General features: G+C 43.8%; 1 protein-coding gene across 1 annotated transcript in view; it reads right to left on the bottom strand.

Moving 5' to 3' along the window:
• Nucleotides 1–9,507: 9,507 nt before the first annotated feature.
• The window catches only part of IQGAP1 (IQ motif containing GTPase activating protein 1), a 101,225-nt gene continuing 92,467 nt past the window's right edge, over nucleotides 9,508–18,265 (bottom strand). The window contains exons 36-38 of the mRNA XM_019460333.2: nucleotides 17,318–17,440; nucleotides 13,737–13,845; nucleotides 9,508–11,815 (exon numbers count right to left, since the gene is read on the bottom strand). Coding sequence (XP_019315878.1) covers nucleotides 11,702–11,815; nucleotides 13,737–13,845; nucleotides 17,318–17,440 — 346 coding nt within the window. The 3' untranslated portion in view covers nucleotides 9,508–11,701. The remainder of the gene's footprint in view (nucleotides 11,816–13,736; nucleotides 13,846–17,317; nucleotides 17,441–18,265) is intronic.

Genomic DNA, 18,265 nt, shown 5'->3' with positions numbered 1-18,265 from the left:
GATTTTTCCTTCACCCTCCAGATCTCTGCGTCTGGAATTGGGAATGTGTTTCTCCAGAGGCAAAGGCCAGTGGCTATGAATAAGTACAATCTTTCTCAAGTACACATGCTTACAAACTCATATCAGAGTTATTTCCTAGACAATTTGGGGCAAAATAGAGAATCAATATGTACAATTTAAGGCCAACGATGTTTAAGCAATAATTTTACCAAACTTGAGATGTAGAATGGAATCTAAAACTCCTTAGCAAACGTGAGATACAAATGCACGTCTTTGCTTTTTTGTTTCCTAAGTAATATTTAATAGTTCTTAAAAGCTTAGCGTTTCAGAGTGTGGCCCAAGGAACACGAGTTTCACAGAAGTTTCCTGCAACGTAAGGGGTCGGATTGCGATGTCAAATACATTGCGGGGAGCTCGGTAACAAGAAGTTAAGCAGGTTTCCCGTGGTTTTGATATGCCGACGTCCGTTGTGACTTGCCCGCCCGGTGGGATGATGGAACACGGTGCTTCCCCATTCCCCAACACTCCTGATGGTGAAGAACTCAGGCGGAGGGCTGCCTGGCCCCGTCCCACAGGGTTCATGTGCCCGACAGCCAGTAAGTCACCTCTACTTCCTAACTATCCCCAGAATTCGCTCACATCTGTCCATATGAACGCTCATTATCCAATTCAGGCCACCCAATCTCTCGCTGATTGAGGCCTTAATTGGTCCACTTGTGTATCAGGGTCCCAGCAGGAAACGGATGGCACACGCAAACTGGTAATTTGGAGAAAAGTTAATAAAGACAGCGGGCAGGGTTTAGGGATCAGGCTCCCCTGCTGCTATTTAGAGCAGGAACCATTAGCACTCTGTGCCCTAAGGGCCCTGGGGAGGGATTGCTTACTGCCGAGGGCAGAGGGTGGGTGTTTGGCCTTTGGTAGGGAGAGGCAGGCCCTGGTGGTAACCCAGAACAAGTCCTAACTAACCCTGCCTTCCCCCAGACCTCCAGTCTCCTTGGGATGCCCGCTGTGGGCCAAACACAAGCAGAAGCTGGAGGGAAACAGTGCCCCAGACCATGTGGCCAGCTTCCCAGGGCACAGAGGAAAGTGAGGGTGGAGAGTGGGTCTGCAGGGCCACACGAAACATACCTCGCCCACGCTGTCTTGAGTCTTACCTCCTTATCCCCATTCCTCCTCCGTGGGTCTCAAGTCAACATCTGAATATTTCTCATTCTTCTTGAAATCCATAACTACTCCCAATTATTCCTGGAATAAGATTGGTGGTTTAGTCCTAGCTCATTAGAACTGAGGTCAGCCTCTCTTCCAAAGTCTACGTTCAGTGACCAGTGTCAACAAGCTTGAAATCAGTGACGGGGAAGCACTGACCCCACGGAATTGGCAAATGCTACTGATCAGGGCATTAATTTTTCCCTTTCAGAAGGCTGTATATATATAAAAAGCGTTTTATTTAAAAACTTGTTATGAACTCAGGAAATGTTCTTTTTTAAAGTTTATTTATTTTGAGAGAGAGAGAGAGAGAGAGAGAGAGAGAGCGTGCACACGTGCCAGGGGGAGACAAACAGGGAGACAGGGACAGAGAGAGAATCCCAGGCGAGCTGTGCAGTGTCAGTACAGAGCCTGAGGCCGGGCGGAACTCACGACCAGGAGAGATCATGACCTTGAGATCTCGGACCTGAGCCGAAACCAAGAGCTGGATGCATAACCAACTGAGCCACCCAGGTGCCCCAGGAAATGTTCTGTTAAAAGTAACTACTTCAGGGGCACTTGGGTGGCTCAGTTGGTTAAGGTCCAACTTTGGCTCAGGTCACGATCTCGTGGTTCACAAGTTTGAGCCCCAAGTTGGGCTCTGTGCTGACAGCTCAGAGCCTGGAGCCTACTTCGGGTTCTCTGTCTCCCTTTCTGCCCCTCCCCTGCTCACGCTCTCTCTCTCTCTCTCTTTCAAAAATAAACACTAAAATTTTTTTTTAAAATAAAAAAATTAATTACTTCATTGGAGCACCGGGCTGGCTTAGTTGGTAGCGCATGCAATTCTTGTTCTCACAATCGTGAGTTCAAGCCCCACGTTGAACAGAGAGATTATTCAAACAAAACAAACAAAACTACTTCATTGAAAAAGCTTAGAAACAACGGCAACCTAAGAGCCATAAGCCTTCCCAGCACGAAGACCGTATTCCTTACTTTTGTTTCCCACTAAAAGTTGCCAGGGCTCCCTGGAGAAACGGTTGATTCCAGGTCTGTGGTAAGAAAAACAAGAAGAAAGTGAAACATATCCCAGAAAGCAAGGAGCTACCAAAGGCTACTGGGGTCATGCCAAAAGTGACAACAATCGCCGTCACCGTGAAGTTACTTCCACCGGCAAAGGAGACAATTTGAGCATTTAAAAAACAAACGAACAGGGGCACCTGGGTGGCTCAGTCGGTTGAGCGTCCAGCTGAGGCTCAGGTCATGATCTCGCAGTCCATGAGTTCAAGCCCCGCATCGGGCTCTGTGCTGACAGCTCAGAGCCTAGAACCTGCTTTGGATTCTGTCTCCCTCTCTCTCTGCCCCTCCCCCACTCATGCTCTGTCTCTCTCTCTCTGTCTGTCAAAAATAAACATTAAAACAAACAAAAAACCTACAGTGGATTGAAAGACATCAAATCTATAAAAACTCGGGGCACCTGGGAGGCTCAGTTGGTTGGGCATCCGTCATGGTTTCATGGGTTCAAACCCCGCGTCGGGCTCCACACTACTTTGGATTCTCTGTCTCCCTCTCTCTCTGCCCCTCCCCGATTTGCACTGTCTCTGTCACTCTCAAAATAAATAAACATAAAAATAATCTTATGAAAACTCCAGGAGTCATAAAGACTTTAAAAATACAAAAAAAAAAAGACAAAAAACCCAACAACCCAAAAAACCTTCAGCAGTCATCTTCGGAAGGTGCCAGGGGAAACCAGTAAATAAAGAGAGAGAAACAAGTATTTTTCATCTTTTCCTGTATGAATATTCCTCAAGGTAACCAAATAGTTGATGACAGGAAATTATTTTTAGAAGAATTCTGACTGATAAATGAAGAAGGAATGACAGATTTGGAATATCACCATTTTGCAACCCCCAGTAAAATAAGAAATCTAGGCCATCATTATCAGTGGCTGCTGAATCCATGGGTATGTGATGAAAAGCTGATGGGAAAGTTATTTAAAAAAATATGTCAAATGGGCAACTTTGAACCCACTGACCAGTCTTTATTTACATCATGAAAAGGTAAGTCGGTGGTGTGATGTAATAAAAACTCTGAAATATTCTTGCCAAAAGGTTGAAACTGAGTGAGGTCCACAAAGATATAAGAAATCCAGAATGTATAAATTCTACAGGAGCAACATCAACTAAACTATAAGATTTTAAAAAAGAGAGCGAGTGGGACGCCTGGGGGGCTCAGTGGGTTAAGCGTCCGACTTCAGCTCAGGTCAAGATCTCACGGTTTGTGAGTTCGAGCCCTGCGTTGGGCTCTGTGCTGACAGCGCAGAAACTGGAGCCTGCTTAGAATTCTGTGTCTCCCTCTCTCTCTGCCCCTCCCCCGCTCACGGTCTGTCTCTGTCTCTCAAAAATGATGAGAGAATTTATAGATGAAAGATTTAAAAGACTTGTCAAGTAAATGTAATATGTATACATTGTTAGGCACCTGATTCAAACATATGAACTATTTGAGCAAGTACAAGATGGGGAAACGGAAGCATTGCATGTCTAATTTTTTAAATTATTTAAGTATGATAATGGTTTGGGGATTTTTTTCAAAAGTCCTTACATGTAAAGATTGAGATTTCTCGGGGCGCCTGGGTGGCTCAGTCGGTTGAGCGGCCGACTTTGGCTCAGGTCACGATCTCATGGCCTGTGAGTTCGAGCCCCGTGTCGGGCTCTGTGCTGACACCTCAGAGCCTGGAGCCTGTTTCGGATTCTGTGTCTCCCTCTCTCTGACCCTCCCCCGTTCATGCTCTGTCTCTCTGTCTCAAAAAAAAAAATAATAAAAATAAAAATAAAACATTAAGATTGAGATTTCTCACCCCGGTACTACTGACATTTTGGACTGGATAATTCTTTGTTGAGGGAAGCTGTCCTGTGCATTGTTAAGATATTAGTCAGGATCCCTGGCATCTACCCAATAAATGCCAATAGCATCCCCTTAGTTAGGATAAAAAAAATCTCCAAATATTGCCAAATGTCTCCTGCAGACACAATGACTCCCTAATTAGAAACAATATGTTAGAGATATGTTAGAGATACCTACTATGTATGTATGTATGTGGAGATACATACTGAAGTATTTGTGGTTGAAATGATGCTGTATCTGGGATTTAAATAACCCCAGGGGAGGGGCGCCTGGGTGGCTCAGTCGGTTAAGCGTCCGACTTCAGCCCAGGTCACGATCTCGCGGTCCGTGAGTTCGAGCCCCGCGTCGGGCTCTGGGCTGATGGCTCGGAGCCTGGAGCCTGCTTCCGATTCTGTCTCCCTCTCTCTCTGCCCCTCCCCCATTCATGCTCTGTCTCAAAAATAAATAAACGTCAAAACAATAAATAAATAAATAAATAACCCCAGGGGAATTTAGGGGGAGGTTAGAGAAGAAAACAGTTTGACTATGTGTGGACAATCATTGAGGCTACCTAGGGGACACACTGGAGTTCATTATACTATTCCCTCTTTGTATGTTACTTTTCCCTAATAAAAAAAAGCTTCATTTTATTTTTTTTCATTTACATCCAAGTTAGTTAGCATATAGTGCAACTATTTCAGGAGCAGATTCCTTAATGCCCCTTCCCCATTTAGCCCATCCCCCATCCCATAACCCCTCTAGTAACCCTCAGTTTGTTCTCTGTATTTAAGAGTTTCTTATGTTTGGTCCCCCTCCTTGTTTTTACATTATTTTTCCTTCTCTTCCCTTATGTTCATCTGTTTTGTATCTTAAAGTCCTCATATGAGTGAAGCCTTATGATTTTTGTCTTTCTCTAATTTCACTTAGCATAATACCCTCCAGTTCCATCTACGTAGTTGCAAATGGCAAGATTTCATTCTTTTTGATTGCCGAGTAATACTCCATTGTATATATATACCACATTTTCTTTATCCGTTCATCCATTGATGGACATTTGGGCTCTTTCCAAACTTTGGCTATTGTCGATAGTGCTGCTATAAACATTGGGGTGCATGTGCCCCTTAGAAACAGCACACCTGTATCCCTTGGATAAATACCTAGCAGTGCAATTGCTGGGTTGTAGGGTAGTTCTATTTTTAATTTTTTGAGGAACCTCCATACAGTTTTCCAGACTGGCTGCACCAGCTTGCATTCCCACAAGCAGTGCAAAAAGAGATCCTCTTTCTCCGCATCCTCGCCAACATCTGTTGTTGCCTGAGTTGTTCACGTTAGCCATTCTGAAAGGTGTGAGGTGGTATCTCATTGCGGTTTTGATTTGTATTTCCCTGATGATGAGTCGTGTTGAGCATTTTTTCATGTGTCGGTTGGCCATCTGGATGTCTTCTTTGGAGAAGTGTCTATTCATGTCTTTTGCCCATTTCTTCACTGGATTATTTGTATTTTGGGTGTTGAGTTTGTTTGATTTGTATTTCCCTGATGATGAGTCGTGTTGAGCATTTTTTCATGTGTCGGTTGGCCATCTGGATGTCTTCTTTGGAGAAGTGTCTATTCATGTTTTTTGCCCATTTCTTCACTGGATTATTTGTATTTTGGGTGTTGAGTTTGATAAGTTCTTTGCAGATTTTGGATACTAACCCTTTAACTGATGTCATTTGCAAATATCTTCTCCCATTCTGTCAGTTGCCTTTTAGTTTTGCTGATTTTTTCCTTCTCTGTGCAGAAGCTTTTTGTTTTGATGAGGTCCCAGTAGTTCATTTTTGCTTTTGTTTCCCTTGCTTCCAGAAACGTGTTGAGTAAGAAGTTGCTGCAGCTGAAATCAAAGAGGTTTTTGGCTGCTTTCTCCTAGAGGATTTTGATGGCTTCCCATCTTACATTGAGTTCTTTCATCTATTTTGAGTTTATTTTTGTGTCTGGTGGAAGAAAGTGGTCCAGGTTCATTCTTCTGCATGTCGCTGTCCAGTTTCCCAGCACCACTTGCTGAAGAGACTGTCTTTATTCCATTGGATATTCTTTCCTGCTTTGTCAAAGATTAGTTGGCCATATGTTTCTGGGTCCATTTCTGGGTTTTCTGTTCTGTTCTACTGATCTGTTTTTGTGCCGAAAAAAAGTTTAATTTTTTTTTAATGTTTACTTTTGAGAGAGAGAGAGAGAGAGAGAGAGAGAGAGAGAGAGAGAGAGAGAGGGGGAGAGGAGAGGAGAGGAGAGGAGAGGAGAGGAGAGGAGAGGAGAGGAGAGGAGAGGAGAGGAGGAGAGAGAGTGGGAGACAGAGAATCTGAAGCAGGCTCCCGGCTCTGAGCTGTCAGCACAGAGCTGGACATGGGGCTCGAACTCACAAACCATGAGATCATGACCTGAGTGGAAGTTGGATGCTTAACCAATTGAGCCACCCAGGCGCCCCTAATAAAAAGTTTTAAAAATTATAGTGTAAAGGAGAATTAAAATACTTCCATTTTCTCCAAGCATCTTTAGCATATTAAATAAGTTGTCTCTAAGTCAAAAGGTTAAGAGTTTAATTCATAGTTATTAAAAAGTCTTAGTAAAGCTCCTTGTCTACTTCCCAAGTCTGGAGAAAGTGGATGGTGTGTCTCATGACTGAATAATAAATTCTTTTCCACACCAGGTAAAATTTTTTTGGCTTTTAACAAAATTGGAAGACCTAATCATGTTCTAATTATCTATTACAAATCATTGAGACTCTTAGGATAAACTAAGGAGTCCCCCCAAATAGATAACATCACTGTAACAAAACATCTTCCATTTTCATATGCTTATTATGACAGCAAAGAGTCTCAGAGCTTACATTTATAAAAATAAAAAATAGGAAGAGAATTGGTCATGACCTCTATCTCATTCTGACAAGTAGTAACATTTATCCTTAAGTTTCTTAAACTTTCATTAAAAAATTCTTCATTTAGGAGCACCTGGGTGGCTCAGTAGGTTGAGCGTCCGACTTCGGCTCAGGTCATGATCTTGCAGTTTGTGGGTTCGAGCCCCACGTCAGGCTCTGTGCTGACGGCTTGGAGCCTGGAGCCCACTTTGGATTCTGTGTGTCCCTCTCTCTCTCTCTGCCCCTTCCCTGCTCATGCTCTGTCTCTGTCTCTCAAAAATGAATAAACATTAAAAAAAATTTTTTTTAATTCATTTATCTAAGAAGTGCATTTCAAATATCTTACTTTTACAACAGTCAAGACAATACATGACTTGGATCGAATATACACTAACAAGAACTATAATGACAAAACATTTTCCTGGATTGCATTAACAGCCTTAGATAAAACACATTTTTATTTTTTTAGATAATTGTGACAGAATAATAAAAAGTAAGACTTATGCTTTAAATGTTAGGATAAAAATCTGAGGGAAGTGCAATGGAAACATGAGTCTAAAGAGGAAAAACATGGAAGGTCTGAATTGACAAGGAGGTCAGGTCATGATCTCATGGTTCATGAGTTCGAGCCCCTCATGAGTTCATGAATTCATGTCAGCGGGCTCTGTGCTGACAGCTCAGAGCCTGGAGCCTGATTCAGATTTTCTGTCTCCCTCTCTCTCTCCCCCTCCTCACTCGCTCTCTCTCTCAAAAATAAACATAAAAAAAATTAAACTTTTTTTTGTACCTTTAAAAATGGATGGGGGCGGGCACCTGGGTGGCTCAGTCAGTTAAACATCTGACTTTGGCTCAGGTCACGATGAGTCTGAGCCCCACATTGGGCTCTCTGCTGTCAGCGCAGAGCCCGCTTCAGATCCTCTGTTCCCCTCTCTCTGCCCTTCCCCCATTCTCTCTCTCAAAAATAAACTTTTAAAAAAAGTTTAAAAAATGGATAGGGGGACAAAAATAGACACATAGATCAATGAAACAGAACAGAGAACCCAGAATTCATTATTCAATTATTCGGCATTATTTCAATACCCAAGCTATGGAAGCAACCCAAGTGTCCACCGAATGGATAAAGAAGATACTGTATATATACAATGGAATATTAGTCATAAAAAGAATGACACCTTGCCATTTGAGACAACATGGATGGGCCTACAGGGTATTATGCTAAGTGAAATAAATCCGAGAAAGACCAATACCCTATGATTTTACTCATGTGAAGTCTAAAGAAAACAAATGAATAAAGAAAGAAAAAAAGCCAGACTTTTACAGGGAACAGATTGGTGGCGGGAGGGTGGGTAAAATGAAGGGGATTAAGAGGTACAAACTTGCTAGAGTCAGTCATGGAGACGGAAAGTACAGCGTGGGGAACAGATTGTAATAGGGTATGGTGACAGATGTGACCACACTCACTGTGGTGAGCACTGAGTGTAAAAAAAAAAAAAAAAAAAAAAAAAAAAAAAAAAAAAGGATCAGGGGTTCTGTTCTATAGGTTAAAAGCGAAGTAATTTTTATCTTGAAACTCACAGTATGTTGGCAATTGTACACTTCGTAATTTAAACATTAAAAAAAAAAAAGGAACTGTCAAGTTTGAAATTTGCAGAGGGATGCAGCTGTGCCAAATTCTTCGTGGGTTTGCAGAGGCCTCCGGGGACACGCGCCGTCTACCTGTGTCGCTTGGGTACCCGCTTCCCTTCCTACTATTTCCCTTTGTGTGGTTTCCTTATTTAACATCTTATGTCTTGATAAGCACCTAGCTCTCTTGGCTTCTTTGCAGGAGGACAGTAGAGCCGAAGTTGTTTCAAGGACAGAGGCTGAGACGGTGGAGGCTCAGGGGCGCCCCCGGAGGCTGCTGGCTGGGGAGCCCTGCTCTGGCATCACCATCCCCCTCACGCCATCATCTCCCATTTTTCACTGGTTTACTGGAGAATGATTCTGTTTTTCCTCTTCTTTCCTAGTCCCTAATTTCCCAATAGAGTCTGGCCACAGTTTATAAACACAACAGGATGCGTATACACATATTTGCATTTTTAAGTGAGGCTGTCCCCTGGGGCTTTACCTAAAAGGAAGCCACTTCTTGTTTCCCCTTTTGCTATTTACTTTGGACGCGACTTCCCCCAGTCCCCTCTGGCACTCAGATGGAGCAGAGAAGGCCCCTGAGGGGTCTCCTGTGACTGAGTGCCCACACCCGGTGTGCGGGGTTCACAGGATAGTGGCAAAGGCTCCAGTGATTCTGAGCGTCAGCCAATCAGAGGCGGTACACTGTGTGTTCTCCCCGCCCCCAGATCTCCTCAGGTCCAGGCCACTGTAAGCAGTTATTACTTAAAAAAAGGCTCAACTCCCATGTTAAACACCACTTTCAGATAATTCTGAAAGATATCTGATAGATAACCTGGGTTGGCTCCCCCAGAGAGACCGTGGTGGTTTTCAATCATTACATCTTGCTCTAGTCAACAGTGTTGAACAGGAACTACTAACAATGAAACTGAGAAAAATAAACACAAACATGAACAAATGACCTTTTATTTCATACAGAGATACAAAGGCAATTGTGTGCAGCAATCTGATGGGCAGTCCAAATCGTTGGAAGTAAATTCATGATAAATGTCACGACAGCCGGTGGAAGACAAGGTGGGAGGAGGAGGGACGGGACAGAGAGCGCCACAGCTAATAAGTAGAAATAGGAAGAGCTACAAGGTTTCAGAGCCTGACTTGAGTTCAGCCGGGGCACTCTCGATGCTGTTGTAACCGTAATTCTACACAGCCACCAGCAAAATCTGCAAGTGCATTTTGTGCCATTTTGCATTAGAAGTTGCATCAAGGGCCCTGTAATCCTTACGAATAGTTGACACATCATATTTCATCACGGGAGTTGTAAACTTTGTTCGCGGTCTGTCATGCACGTGGCCTTTGAGGCCCAACAAACATTTGGGATGGGCATCCTCTTAAGGTAAAAGACTTGACAACTTTGGTCCCAGTTTTTGAGGTGACGTTACTTGTAATAGTATCTGCTTTTGATCTGAGGAGAAGGTCTCCTAAAAACTGATCTTCCAGAATACAGTAGAAAACAAGGTCAGGCTGGTGTGGAGTCTCCGGCCACGGCACCTCTCCCCGGCCTGCAGTGTGCGGAGACTCGGACGACTTAGATTTGCACAACGGTGGGCCTGACCGGGTAAACAGTCTCCCGTGAAAAACACATCTCCAACGCTTCCATTTGTAACAGGGACACATCACATAATTTGTTATTAACGAAACAGTTTATTGGCTTTCAATATACAGCAGTAAATTTTTTCATGTAAGTTTATTTTGTTAAACTTTATGTTTTATGATCGAAGAATACTGAACCAAAACATTGGGGTAAATGGAGGTGTAGTAGCATGATTTCTAGTATATTTTCCCGGATAAACAATTTGTTGTTGTTGTTGCTTTAAGTATATGACATTTTATCTGATAACAAAAGCTTCCTAAATTCAATGTTTAGAATTGAATTATTTCTGACTAAACCCAGAAAACGGGAGCTCTTAAAATAAAGGCACAGTGTGGGCAGCAGGACAAGAGAAAGAAATGAGAAGAAGATGTTAATACCCAGTTAACATCAGTTGGTTGGTTTTGTTTTTGACTCAGTCTGTCTAAAGCAGGATTATCTCCCTGCAACCCTGTAGATAAATCCTAGTGTTTTAGCTATAAGTTTTAAGAGTTCAGATATACAGATAAGCCAATTTTTAAAAAAACCCTTCTCTTACAGTATTCTAAAGGCTTTTAAAGCATTATATAAATCTTCAAAATTCCTATCACCCACAATTTTAAGAAATAAATCTACACTTTAATAAGGCACTCAAGATAGAAAACAGTTTTGAAGACAATTACATTCTACGCTAGGGCTCGCCCATCCCTTGGCCATAGGGACAGAACGGATGCCTTCCAGAACGGAGCCCACCTCTGTGCACCAACAGAGTCGAGCGGGCACCGCAGAGCACTGTGAATTTGCCTAGAGAGCTGGGTTTTATCAGCGGGAGTGTCCCATCCACCGATGAGAGAGCTATGCCAACAGCACTGCTCCAATTTAATGGTGACATTTAAAAACCGTATCTCCTCTTTGCTAGAAACGTGCAACACAGAACAGTGACTTTTGTTAGCTCTTGCACACACAGGACAACAACAGGAGGACCAGTGAGCCCCTGTGTCCTTCCACGTGACCGTCGGGGATGGAAATAAATGTAAAGGAACTTCACCATTAAACGACAACCTACTAATTCTAGATGCCCTGACATCTTACTTGTGTGCCTTATAAGCATGTGTATCACCAGCGCTGATGCTCCCGCTTCCAAATAACAAGAAATCAAATCCCACCAACCCTGTTGCTGATTCAGACAAACACCAAAGCTTACGATATAGCAATGCAGCCTCGAGGACCGTAGCGATGGAGAGAGATTTTAGCGGGGGTTCCACTCTTTCCTACGTGACAGAGGAAAATGAAGGAACAGGAGGGTCAGACTAAGCCTGAAATACAATTTCACTATGAAAAATGGGCAGCAGGCATCCCACGAGAGCGGGAAGAGCTAAAAACGCGGTGTCGGGAGCGCATCGAGTTGAGGCTTTGTTGAGGGATGGCCTCTGCTTCCACTGAGTAAAGAAGGACCCGAGGAAGGCGGCCGTGAGGAGCTTCTCCCTTCCTCCCTCTGGGCTGGCGGCAACGACTGGTTACTTCCCGTAGAACTTTTTGTTGAGAAGGAAGATCAGGAGGTTGACATTTACTTTAGCTCTATTAAATAATTTCATGACCGCAACGCCCTCGTACTGTAGCTGCAGCAGGTCCTGTTTGGAAAAACACTCTGACAGTTAATCAAGTCTGTGGAACAAGAAACGCCACAGCGCAGGGAGGGATCCAGAAGGAATGAGGAACGACAGGTGTGAAATGGTGAGAGAAAGAAGTGCCCCACGACGGGCCTGTCCACTGCACAACCACCCCAAGAGCTCGAGGAACAGGGCACACTGGTCAACAGAACTTTCTGGTACAACTGGAGATAAGGACTCGTGCGGTTCATATCCAAATGCACAAAACATGGAAAGAAAAAGCAGCAGGCTCATTGATCACACATACTTCTTTCAAAGTTACAATAACATGTCTCTAGTTTGTCTAAGCGATGGGTCACCTGGAGAGGGTGAAGGCATTTCAGTCTCTGATAACATAATCATTGAAAACAAGGTAAGGCCACCAATGTCATCTCAATGGTAGAGTCTTAATTTCTATTTCACGTGAGAAAGCTTTTATATTCTGAAGGCAAGAGGGAAAAGGGCAAAATGTGCACTGTGCCTACTGTGCGCTCATCATCATGTAAACACGTTAATGTCTTTAAGTCCTGATAAGAATCCTATAGGTGTGATTATCCTGAGTTTAAAGATGAGGCTCAGAGATGCTCAATGATTCGCCCACAGTACAGAGTTGGCCGGAGTGAGGCAGATCTGAGTGCAAAGCCCCTTTTTCCAGCACCCTCCTCTGTCCAGAGCAAATTTAGGAAACCTGAGGGGTCTTGCCCATAAACTTCAGAACAGAGGTGATGAGAAAGCAAGAGTCAAAGAGCTCGGAAGCGCCCAAAAGATCAACGTACTCATCTTCTGGAAAAATCCTAGCGGCTCCATGAGAACGAAGGCCCTGCTGCGTCACCCACCCGGCGTGACACCTCGCACCCAGCACTCACTCCATACTTTGTGAATGCGCGCGGGTGAACGCGCTACCCGAGGCGCGCACAGGTCTGGTGAGACTGAAGGCACAACAGGATGTTCGTTTGTGTAAGCACTAGAGCGCGGGCCTCGCAGGACCCTCGCACTTCTGTTCGGCTAACGTGTTCGGAGGGCCTCTCGGCATTGAGAAGGAAACAAAGACACGCTACGGGCCCTTGGGGAGCTCGCAGTTTGGGGGGTGGGAGGTAAGAGCCGACCGAGTCAACGGAGGCATCTCTACGGGCGATGGAGGCGGAGGAGGAACCATCCGGAGCTGCTGCGGCTTGGAGGTGGGAACACATGTGAAAGCCCCCCCCCCACCACTCGTGTAAACGACGGGGAATAAAGGAGCGGACGCAGGGTCAGCGCGTGCAGAGATGGCGCCTGCCAGGCCGACGGAGCGCAGCAGCGGGCGGCGGGAGGAGGGGAGGGGCCGGAACCGACCGGGACACACACAAAAGCTGCGGGACTCGGGGCGGCGCCCGGGAGGCCTCGTGGCACCTGGTGCTTTTCTCACGCGTAAAAACCGGAGATACTTCAACATAAAAATTAGGTAAAATTATGTGATAAAATGATTCACTGCAAAGTTCTTTCCGAATTTAAAATGGGATTCGGTTTACAAAGATCCAATTTATACATGCCTTGTCAGAAATACAGGTAAGCACCTGGATCAAGTCAAAATGAGAGAAAAGATTTCAAGCTACTGAGTAGGCTTACAATTTTCTACTATCAACACTTAAGCATTTTGTTCAAGGTCAAGGTACCAGTTGGATTTAGTGGCAACACAAATAGAAGCTTGAGGTAAAAGCTTTTGGGAGACGTACGTACCCGCCAGACCTTTCTGGGGACCACAGACCAGGGGCACCAGAGCACAGGGCCCCTGGGCTCCTTCCCTCCCGTGTGGAGCCCAGCTCAGTGCTGCAGTGCACGGCCGTCCCCACACGGGTTCCCTGCCTCGACGAGAGCACAACCACCTCACCCACAGAGTTCTCGGTTCTGCCGGGCGCACACCCACCTGGTAATGTAGCATAAACGTCTCCATTTGAACGCCCATGAACTTGGCTTTCACCTCAAAGTCTCCAACCTCTTCTGTTGGACTGATTTCAAAGATAACATTTTTAAACCTGTTGAAACATAACATCGTAAGGGTATATTTTTACGTTCTCGGGAACAGTATTCCATGAAATGTAGAAAGGAGAGTGACAATCTTCAAGAGTGAAAAGGGGTACAGAATAAAGGTCCAAGTACTTCTGCGGGTGGAGGAGCGCAGGGCTGCTACTCTACGTGCCACCTGCTCAGAGACCTGGGGAGAGGCCGGCAATCTCTCCCTGCAGCCCTCGCACACCACAGAAGAGGAACCACTGAGGAATGCCACGATGGCCTCTGAAGGCATGACGTCATAGGAATTCTTGGCCTTCCCTGTGGCCACTGCCGAAATCTAACGGTAAAAGGATAATCAACAGAAAACTGGCCTGGAAGGAGAGGGATGAAAGGCGTGTGTATCAATGCAGGCATGTTTGAGGATTACCAGAAGTATGTAAGAAAAAGGGGTCAGGACAAAAAGAACCATGACAGGAGGTGCTACAGATATAAATGAGCCGAGTGTTGCCAAAGATACACCTGCTACTGCTGAAAATTCTTAAGGTGTCACTCACTCTCAACATGTTACATGCCCAGAAATGTTATGGCAGTGGAAGAAGGCGGGAATGTGTTGTTCCCTGGGTGATCAAAGTACATCAGCCCAGATTTCTAGAACTCAACTATGGAGCAAACCCGTCTACTAGGAACAGAGCCGAGAATCATGAATGATGCAAAACAGGCCACGGAGAAGCTGTAAGAGAGGTCATGAAATCCACACACTGGAACGTGCACATCTTACTCGACAGGAGGTCCTCTGGGGTCATTCCTTAAAGGTACTTCATGTGATAAACAATTTTATTTTAGCCAGTTTGCTTTGTTATTTGGTTTCCAAGCCTATCATAGCAAATTGAAAAGAAGGCAGGCAAAAAAATGGCTGGCATTTGAACAGTAGAAAATAATGACAAAAAGAAGAGAAAAGACAATAAATGTGAGACAAACTTGAAAGGTGCATAAAGTGCTCACATAAAAAAACCTCAAAAACACCAAGGTCCCCAACTGAAAAGCAAGCAGAGAAAATACAAATAAGCCATGATTCACACACACACACACACTCAACTAGACTCTAAGAAATGTCAAGTTTTAAAATCAGTACTAGGGGCGCCTGGTGACTCAGTCAATTGAGCGTCCAACTCTTGATTTCAGCTCAGGTCATGATCCCAGGGTTGTGGGATCCAGCCCCAAGTTGGGCTCTGCTAGGCATGGAGGCTGCTTGGGAGTGTGTCTGTCTGTCTCTCTCTCTGCCTCTCCCCTGCTTGTGCACACGCTCGCTCTCTCTCTCAAAAAAAAGCTCTCTTTAAAAACTTAAAATCGGGCACCTGGGTGGTTCAGTCGGTTAAGCGTCTGACTTTGGCTCAGGTTATGATCTCATGGTTCGTGGGTTCGAGCCCTGCATCAGGCTATGTGGTGACAGCTTAGAGCCTGGAGCCTGCTTTGGAATCTGTCCATCTGTCTGTCTCTCTGTCCCTCCCCTACTCATGCTCTGTCTCTCTCAAAAATAAATGTTTTAGAAAATTAAAAAATAAAATCAGATACTATCTTTTAACTACTGAATTCAAAAACATTGAAAATTATTTTACTATTCAATAATGGCAAAGAAATAGACAACTAAGCGCTTCCATATACAGTTCTGACACTACTGCAGATTCTTTGGCGATATACATATATACATACATGTATATATATATAAATTTTTTCATCTGCTATGGAAAATCGTACGGCAGTTCTTCAAAAACTTAAAACTACCATGTGATCCAGCAATCCTGCTTTGGGGTATAGATTCAAAAGGACGGAGAGCAGGATCCCAAAGAGACGTTTACACTTCTACGTTCACAGCAGCATCGTTCACAGTAGCCAAGAGGTGGAAGCAGCCCACAAGTCCCCCGACGGACGTATAAACAGAATGCGGTGCGTATATGTACAGTGGAATTTTATTCAGCCTTAAAAAGAAATCTGTCACACGCCACAACATGGATGAGCCATGAGGTCACTGCGCTAAGTGAAACAAGCCAGTTACGAAAAGACAATGGCTTATACGAGATGCCTGGAGGCGTCGAATACATGAAAACAGGGAGTAGAAGGGTGGTCGTCCAGGGCTGGGGGAGGGGGAAATGGAGAGCTGTTGTCCAGTGGGTATAGTCTCAGTCTGCTAAAGATGAAAAGGTTCTGGATAGCTGTTGTACAGCAGCGTGAACATACTTAACACTACTGAACTACACACTTAAAAACGGTTACGATGGTAAAGTTTAGGTCTTGTACTTTTTATAATAATAACTTAATAATTTTAATACTTTGACCAGAAATTCCATTTTTAGACATCATAAAAAAATAATTAGAGGTAAAACCAAAGATTTACATATAAAGAAAAACATACCCTAGTGTAATAACGTAACTTAAATGTCGTACAGGTGAATGGTTAAATTTCAACTACAATAATGAAACATTGTGTGGCCATTAAAAAGGATGCTTTCAAAGAATGTGAAAATTTCTCAAAATATAATGAGAAAAAAGTTGGATATGTGACTATTTTCACAACATATGTTAAAAAAATAATAGGTAGATAAATAAGTGGGAAGTTAGATAATCTGCTGTGAACAGAGGCACAGAACATACACTAATTACTTCAGTGGCTATCTTTGGCTTGTGAAATGATAAATGCTTTTTTTCTTTTTCTTTATGCTTTAGCAATTTCCAAAGTTCAGTAATGAATACATATTACCTTAGGATCAGAAAAATTTTTCTTTTTAAACAAAGTTGTTATTGTTTTAACAGACACAAAATCAGAAAGCTCAGCTATGTACGGTCACAGGGCTGACTGAACAGGTACTCCATAAATGCCTGCTAATGACAGCCAGGCCAGATCCAGGAACCTTGTACAAAGCAAGCTGGCCCTTCCCAGGAAGGAGAATGAGGGGAAGGCCCTGATTCCTAGTCTCAGGTGGAATAAAGTAAACTCCTCTTCTTGTTCTTATTCATTCTTGGTTTAGACACAGGAGAAATACAAAATGTTTTCCTGCTTTAAAGAGGAAAAACTGGGGTGTCTGGGGGACTGTTGGTTAAGCATCGGGTTCTTGATTTTGGCTCAGGTCGTGATCTCACAGTTCATGGGATTCAGCCCCACGTCGGGCTCTGTGCTGACGGTGCGGAGCCTGCTTGGGGATCCCCCTTCCCAAAATGAATAAGTAAACATTTAAAAGAAAAAGAAAAGAAAAAAGGTAAAGAGCAAAAAAATTAAGATGGGGCTAACATAAGTAGGTGCAAACATGGCTTGGGGCAAATATTCCACAACAATTTCCCTTCTATGACAGACAAATTAACTCTGAGCATTGGGAATGCTGCCCCCAAATAGATATATAAGTAAATAGAAGATATGAAAACAACCATCCAGAAATAAAGGGAATCAGATGTGATCAATGTAGAGACAAAATCAAGATAGAGAACAGAGTAAAAAATACTCACTGGTTCACTTGCAGGTCCTCAATTTCTAGAAGGACTCCTTTTTCATGGAGTCTGGCTGCTGTGTATTTCAGAGAAATCTTTTTACTCTTCTTTCCTTTCATTTCCCCAGGCTTCTTGGAGACCCTGCAAAAAAATCACATCACGTCACTTTCTATCAGTAACTACAAGTCTGTTGGTAATTCATGGATTGGAGGCCAGAAAACAGACTTCCCCTACACTAGCCTAAGTAACATACGGATTCTAAAATGGCCAGTAAGTGTTAGGATTAGCCTGAGTAATATTTTTGCAAAACAGTGGAAACATCACTAAATTGCTTGGGCCTTTAATTTAACTGTATTTGAAAACCCATGTAAATTTGACAGGCCATGTCATCTGTCTAGGTTCCTCTCAACACCTCAGTACCTACAAGTGTGAAGCACTCTAACGCTACCCTAAAGGAACTGTACTGAACCCCAAAGGAGTCCCTGTAAGGCCCTCAGCTGTGCGGGGAGAAAATAAACATATCTCAGAATAAGTAATTTTATAAAGACTTTAAACCGGTGTAGCAAATACAGAGGAGTGGGAACAAGGAGAAAGAAACAGACCTTAAGACCTTTTCTTGATCGGGACAATCAAGATAAAAGGGATTTTCAAAAGTAAGTGAGGGAAGAATAGAGATCTAGATGAGAACCAGGGATTTGGGACTCCCAAAGGAAGGGTCTCAAGGAATGGGCAGGAACGCTGGTACCGGCATAAAAGGGAGTAACTGCTATGGAAGGAACTACAACACGTATAGAAATTACAACTGTACAATAGAAAGTCAGTAAGTGCTGGAAGAACGACGGGGACACGTCAAAAGGTCACAAGAGCCAGCTTTGCAAGCTGGGTCAGGTGGGTCTGATTTTCACCCCAGCACATCAGCCCTGCCTCACCTCGGTCTTCCAGGGAAGGAAAGAAGGAGACAGCCAG

This window comes from Panthera pardus, unplaced genomic scaffold (assembly GCF_024362965.1).
Source record: "Panthera pardus isolate Hobbes unplaced genomic scaffold, ASM2436296v1 HiC_scaffold_23, whole genome shotgun sequence".
Lineage (NCBI taxonomy): Eukaryota > Metazoa > Chordata > Mammalia > Carnivora > Felidae > Panthera > Panthera pardus.
The sequence above is the reverse complement of the archived record's forward strand: the minus strand, read 5'-3'. Positions and strand labels throughout refer to the sequence as shown.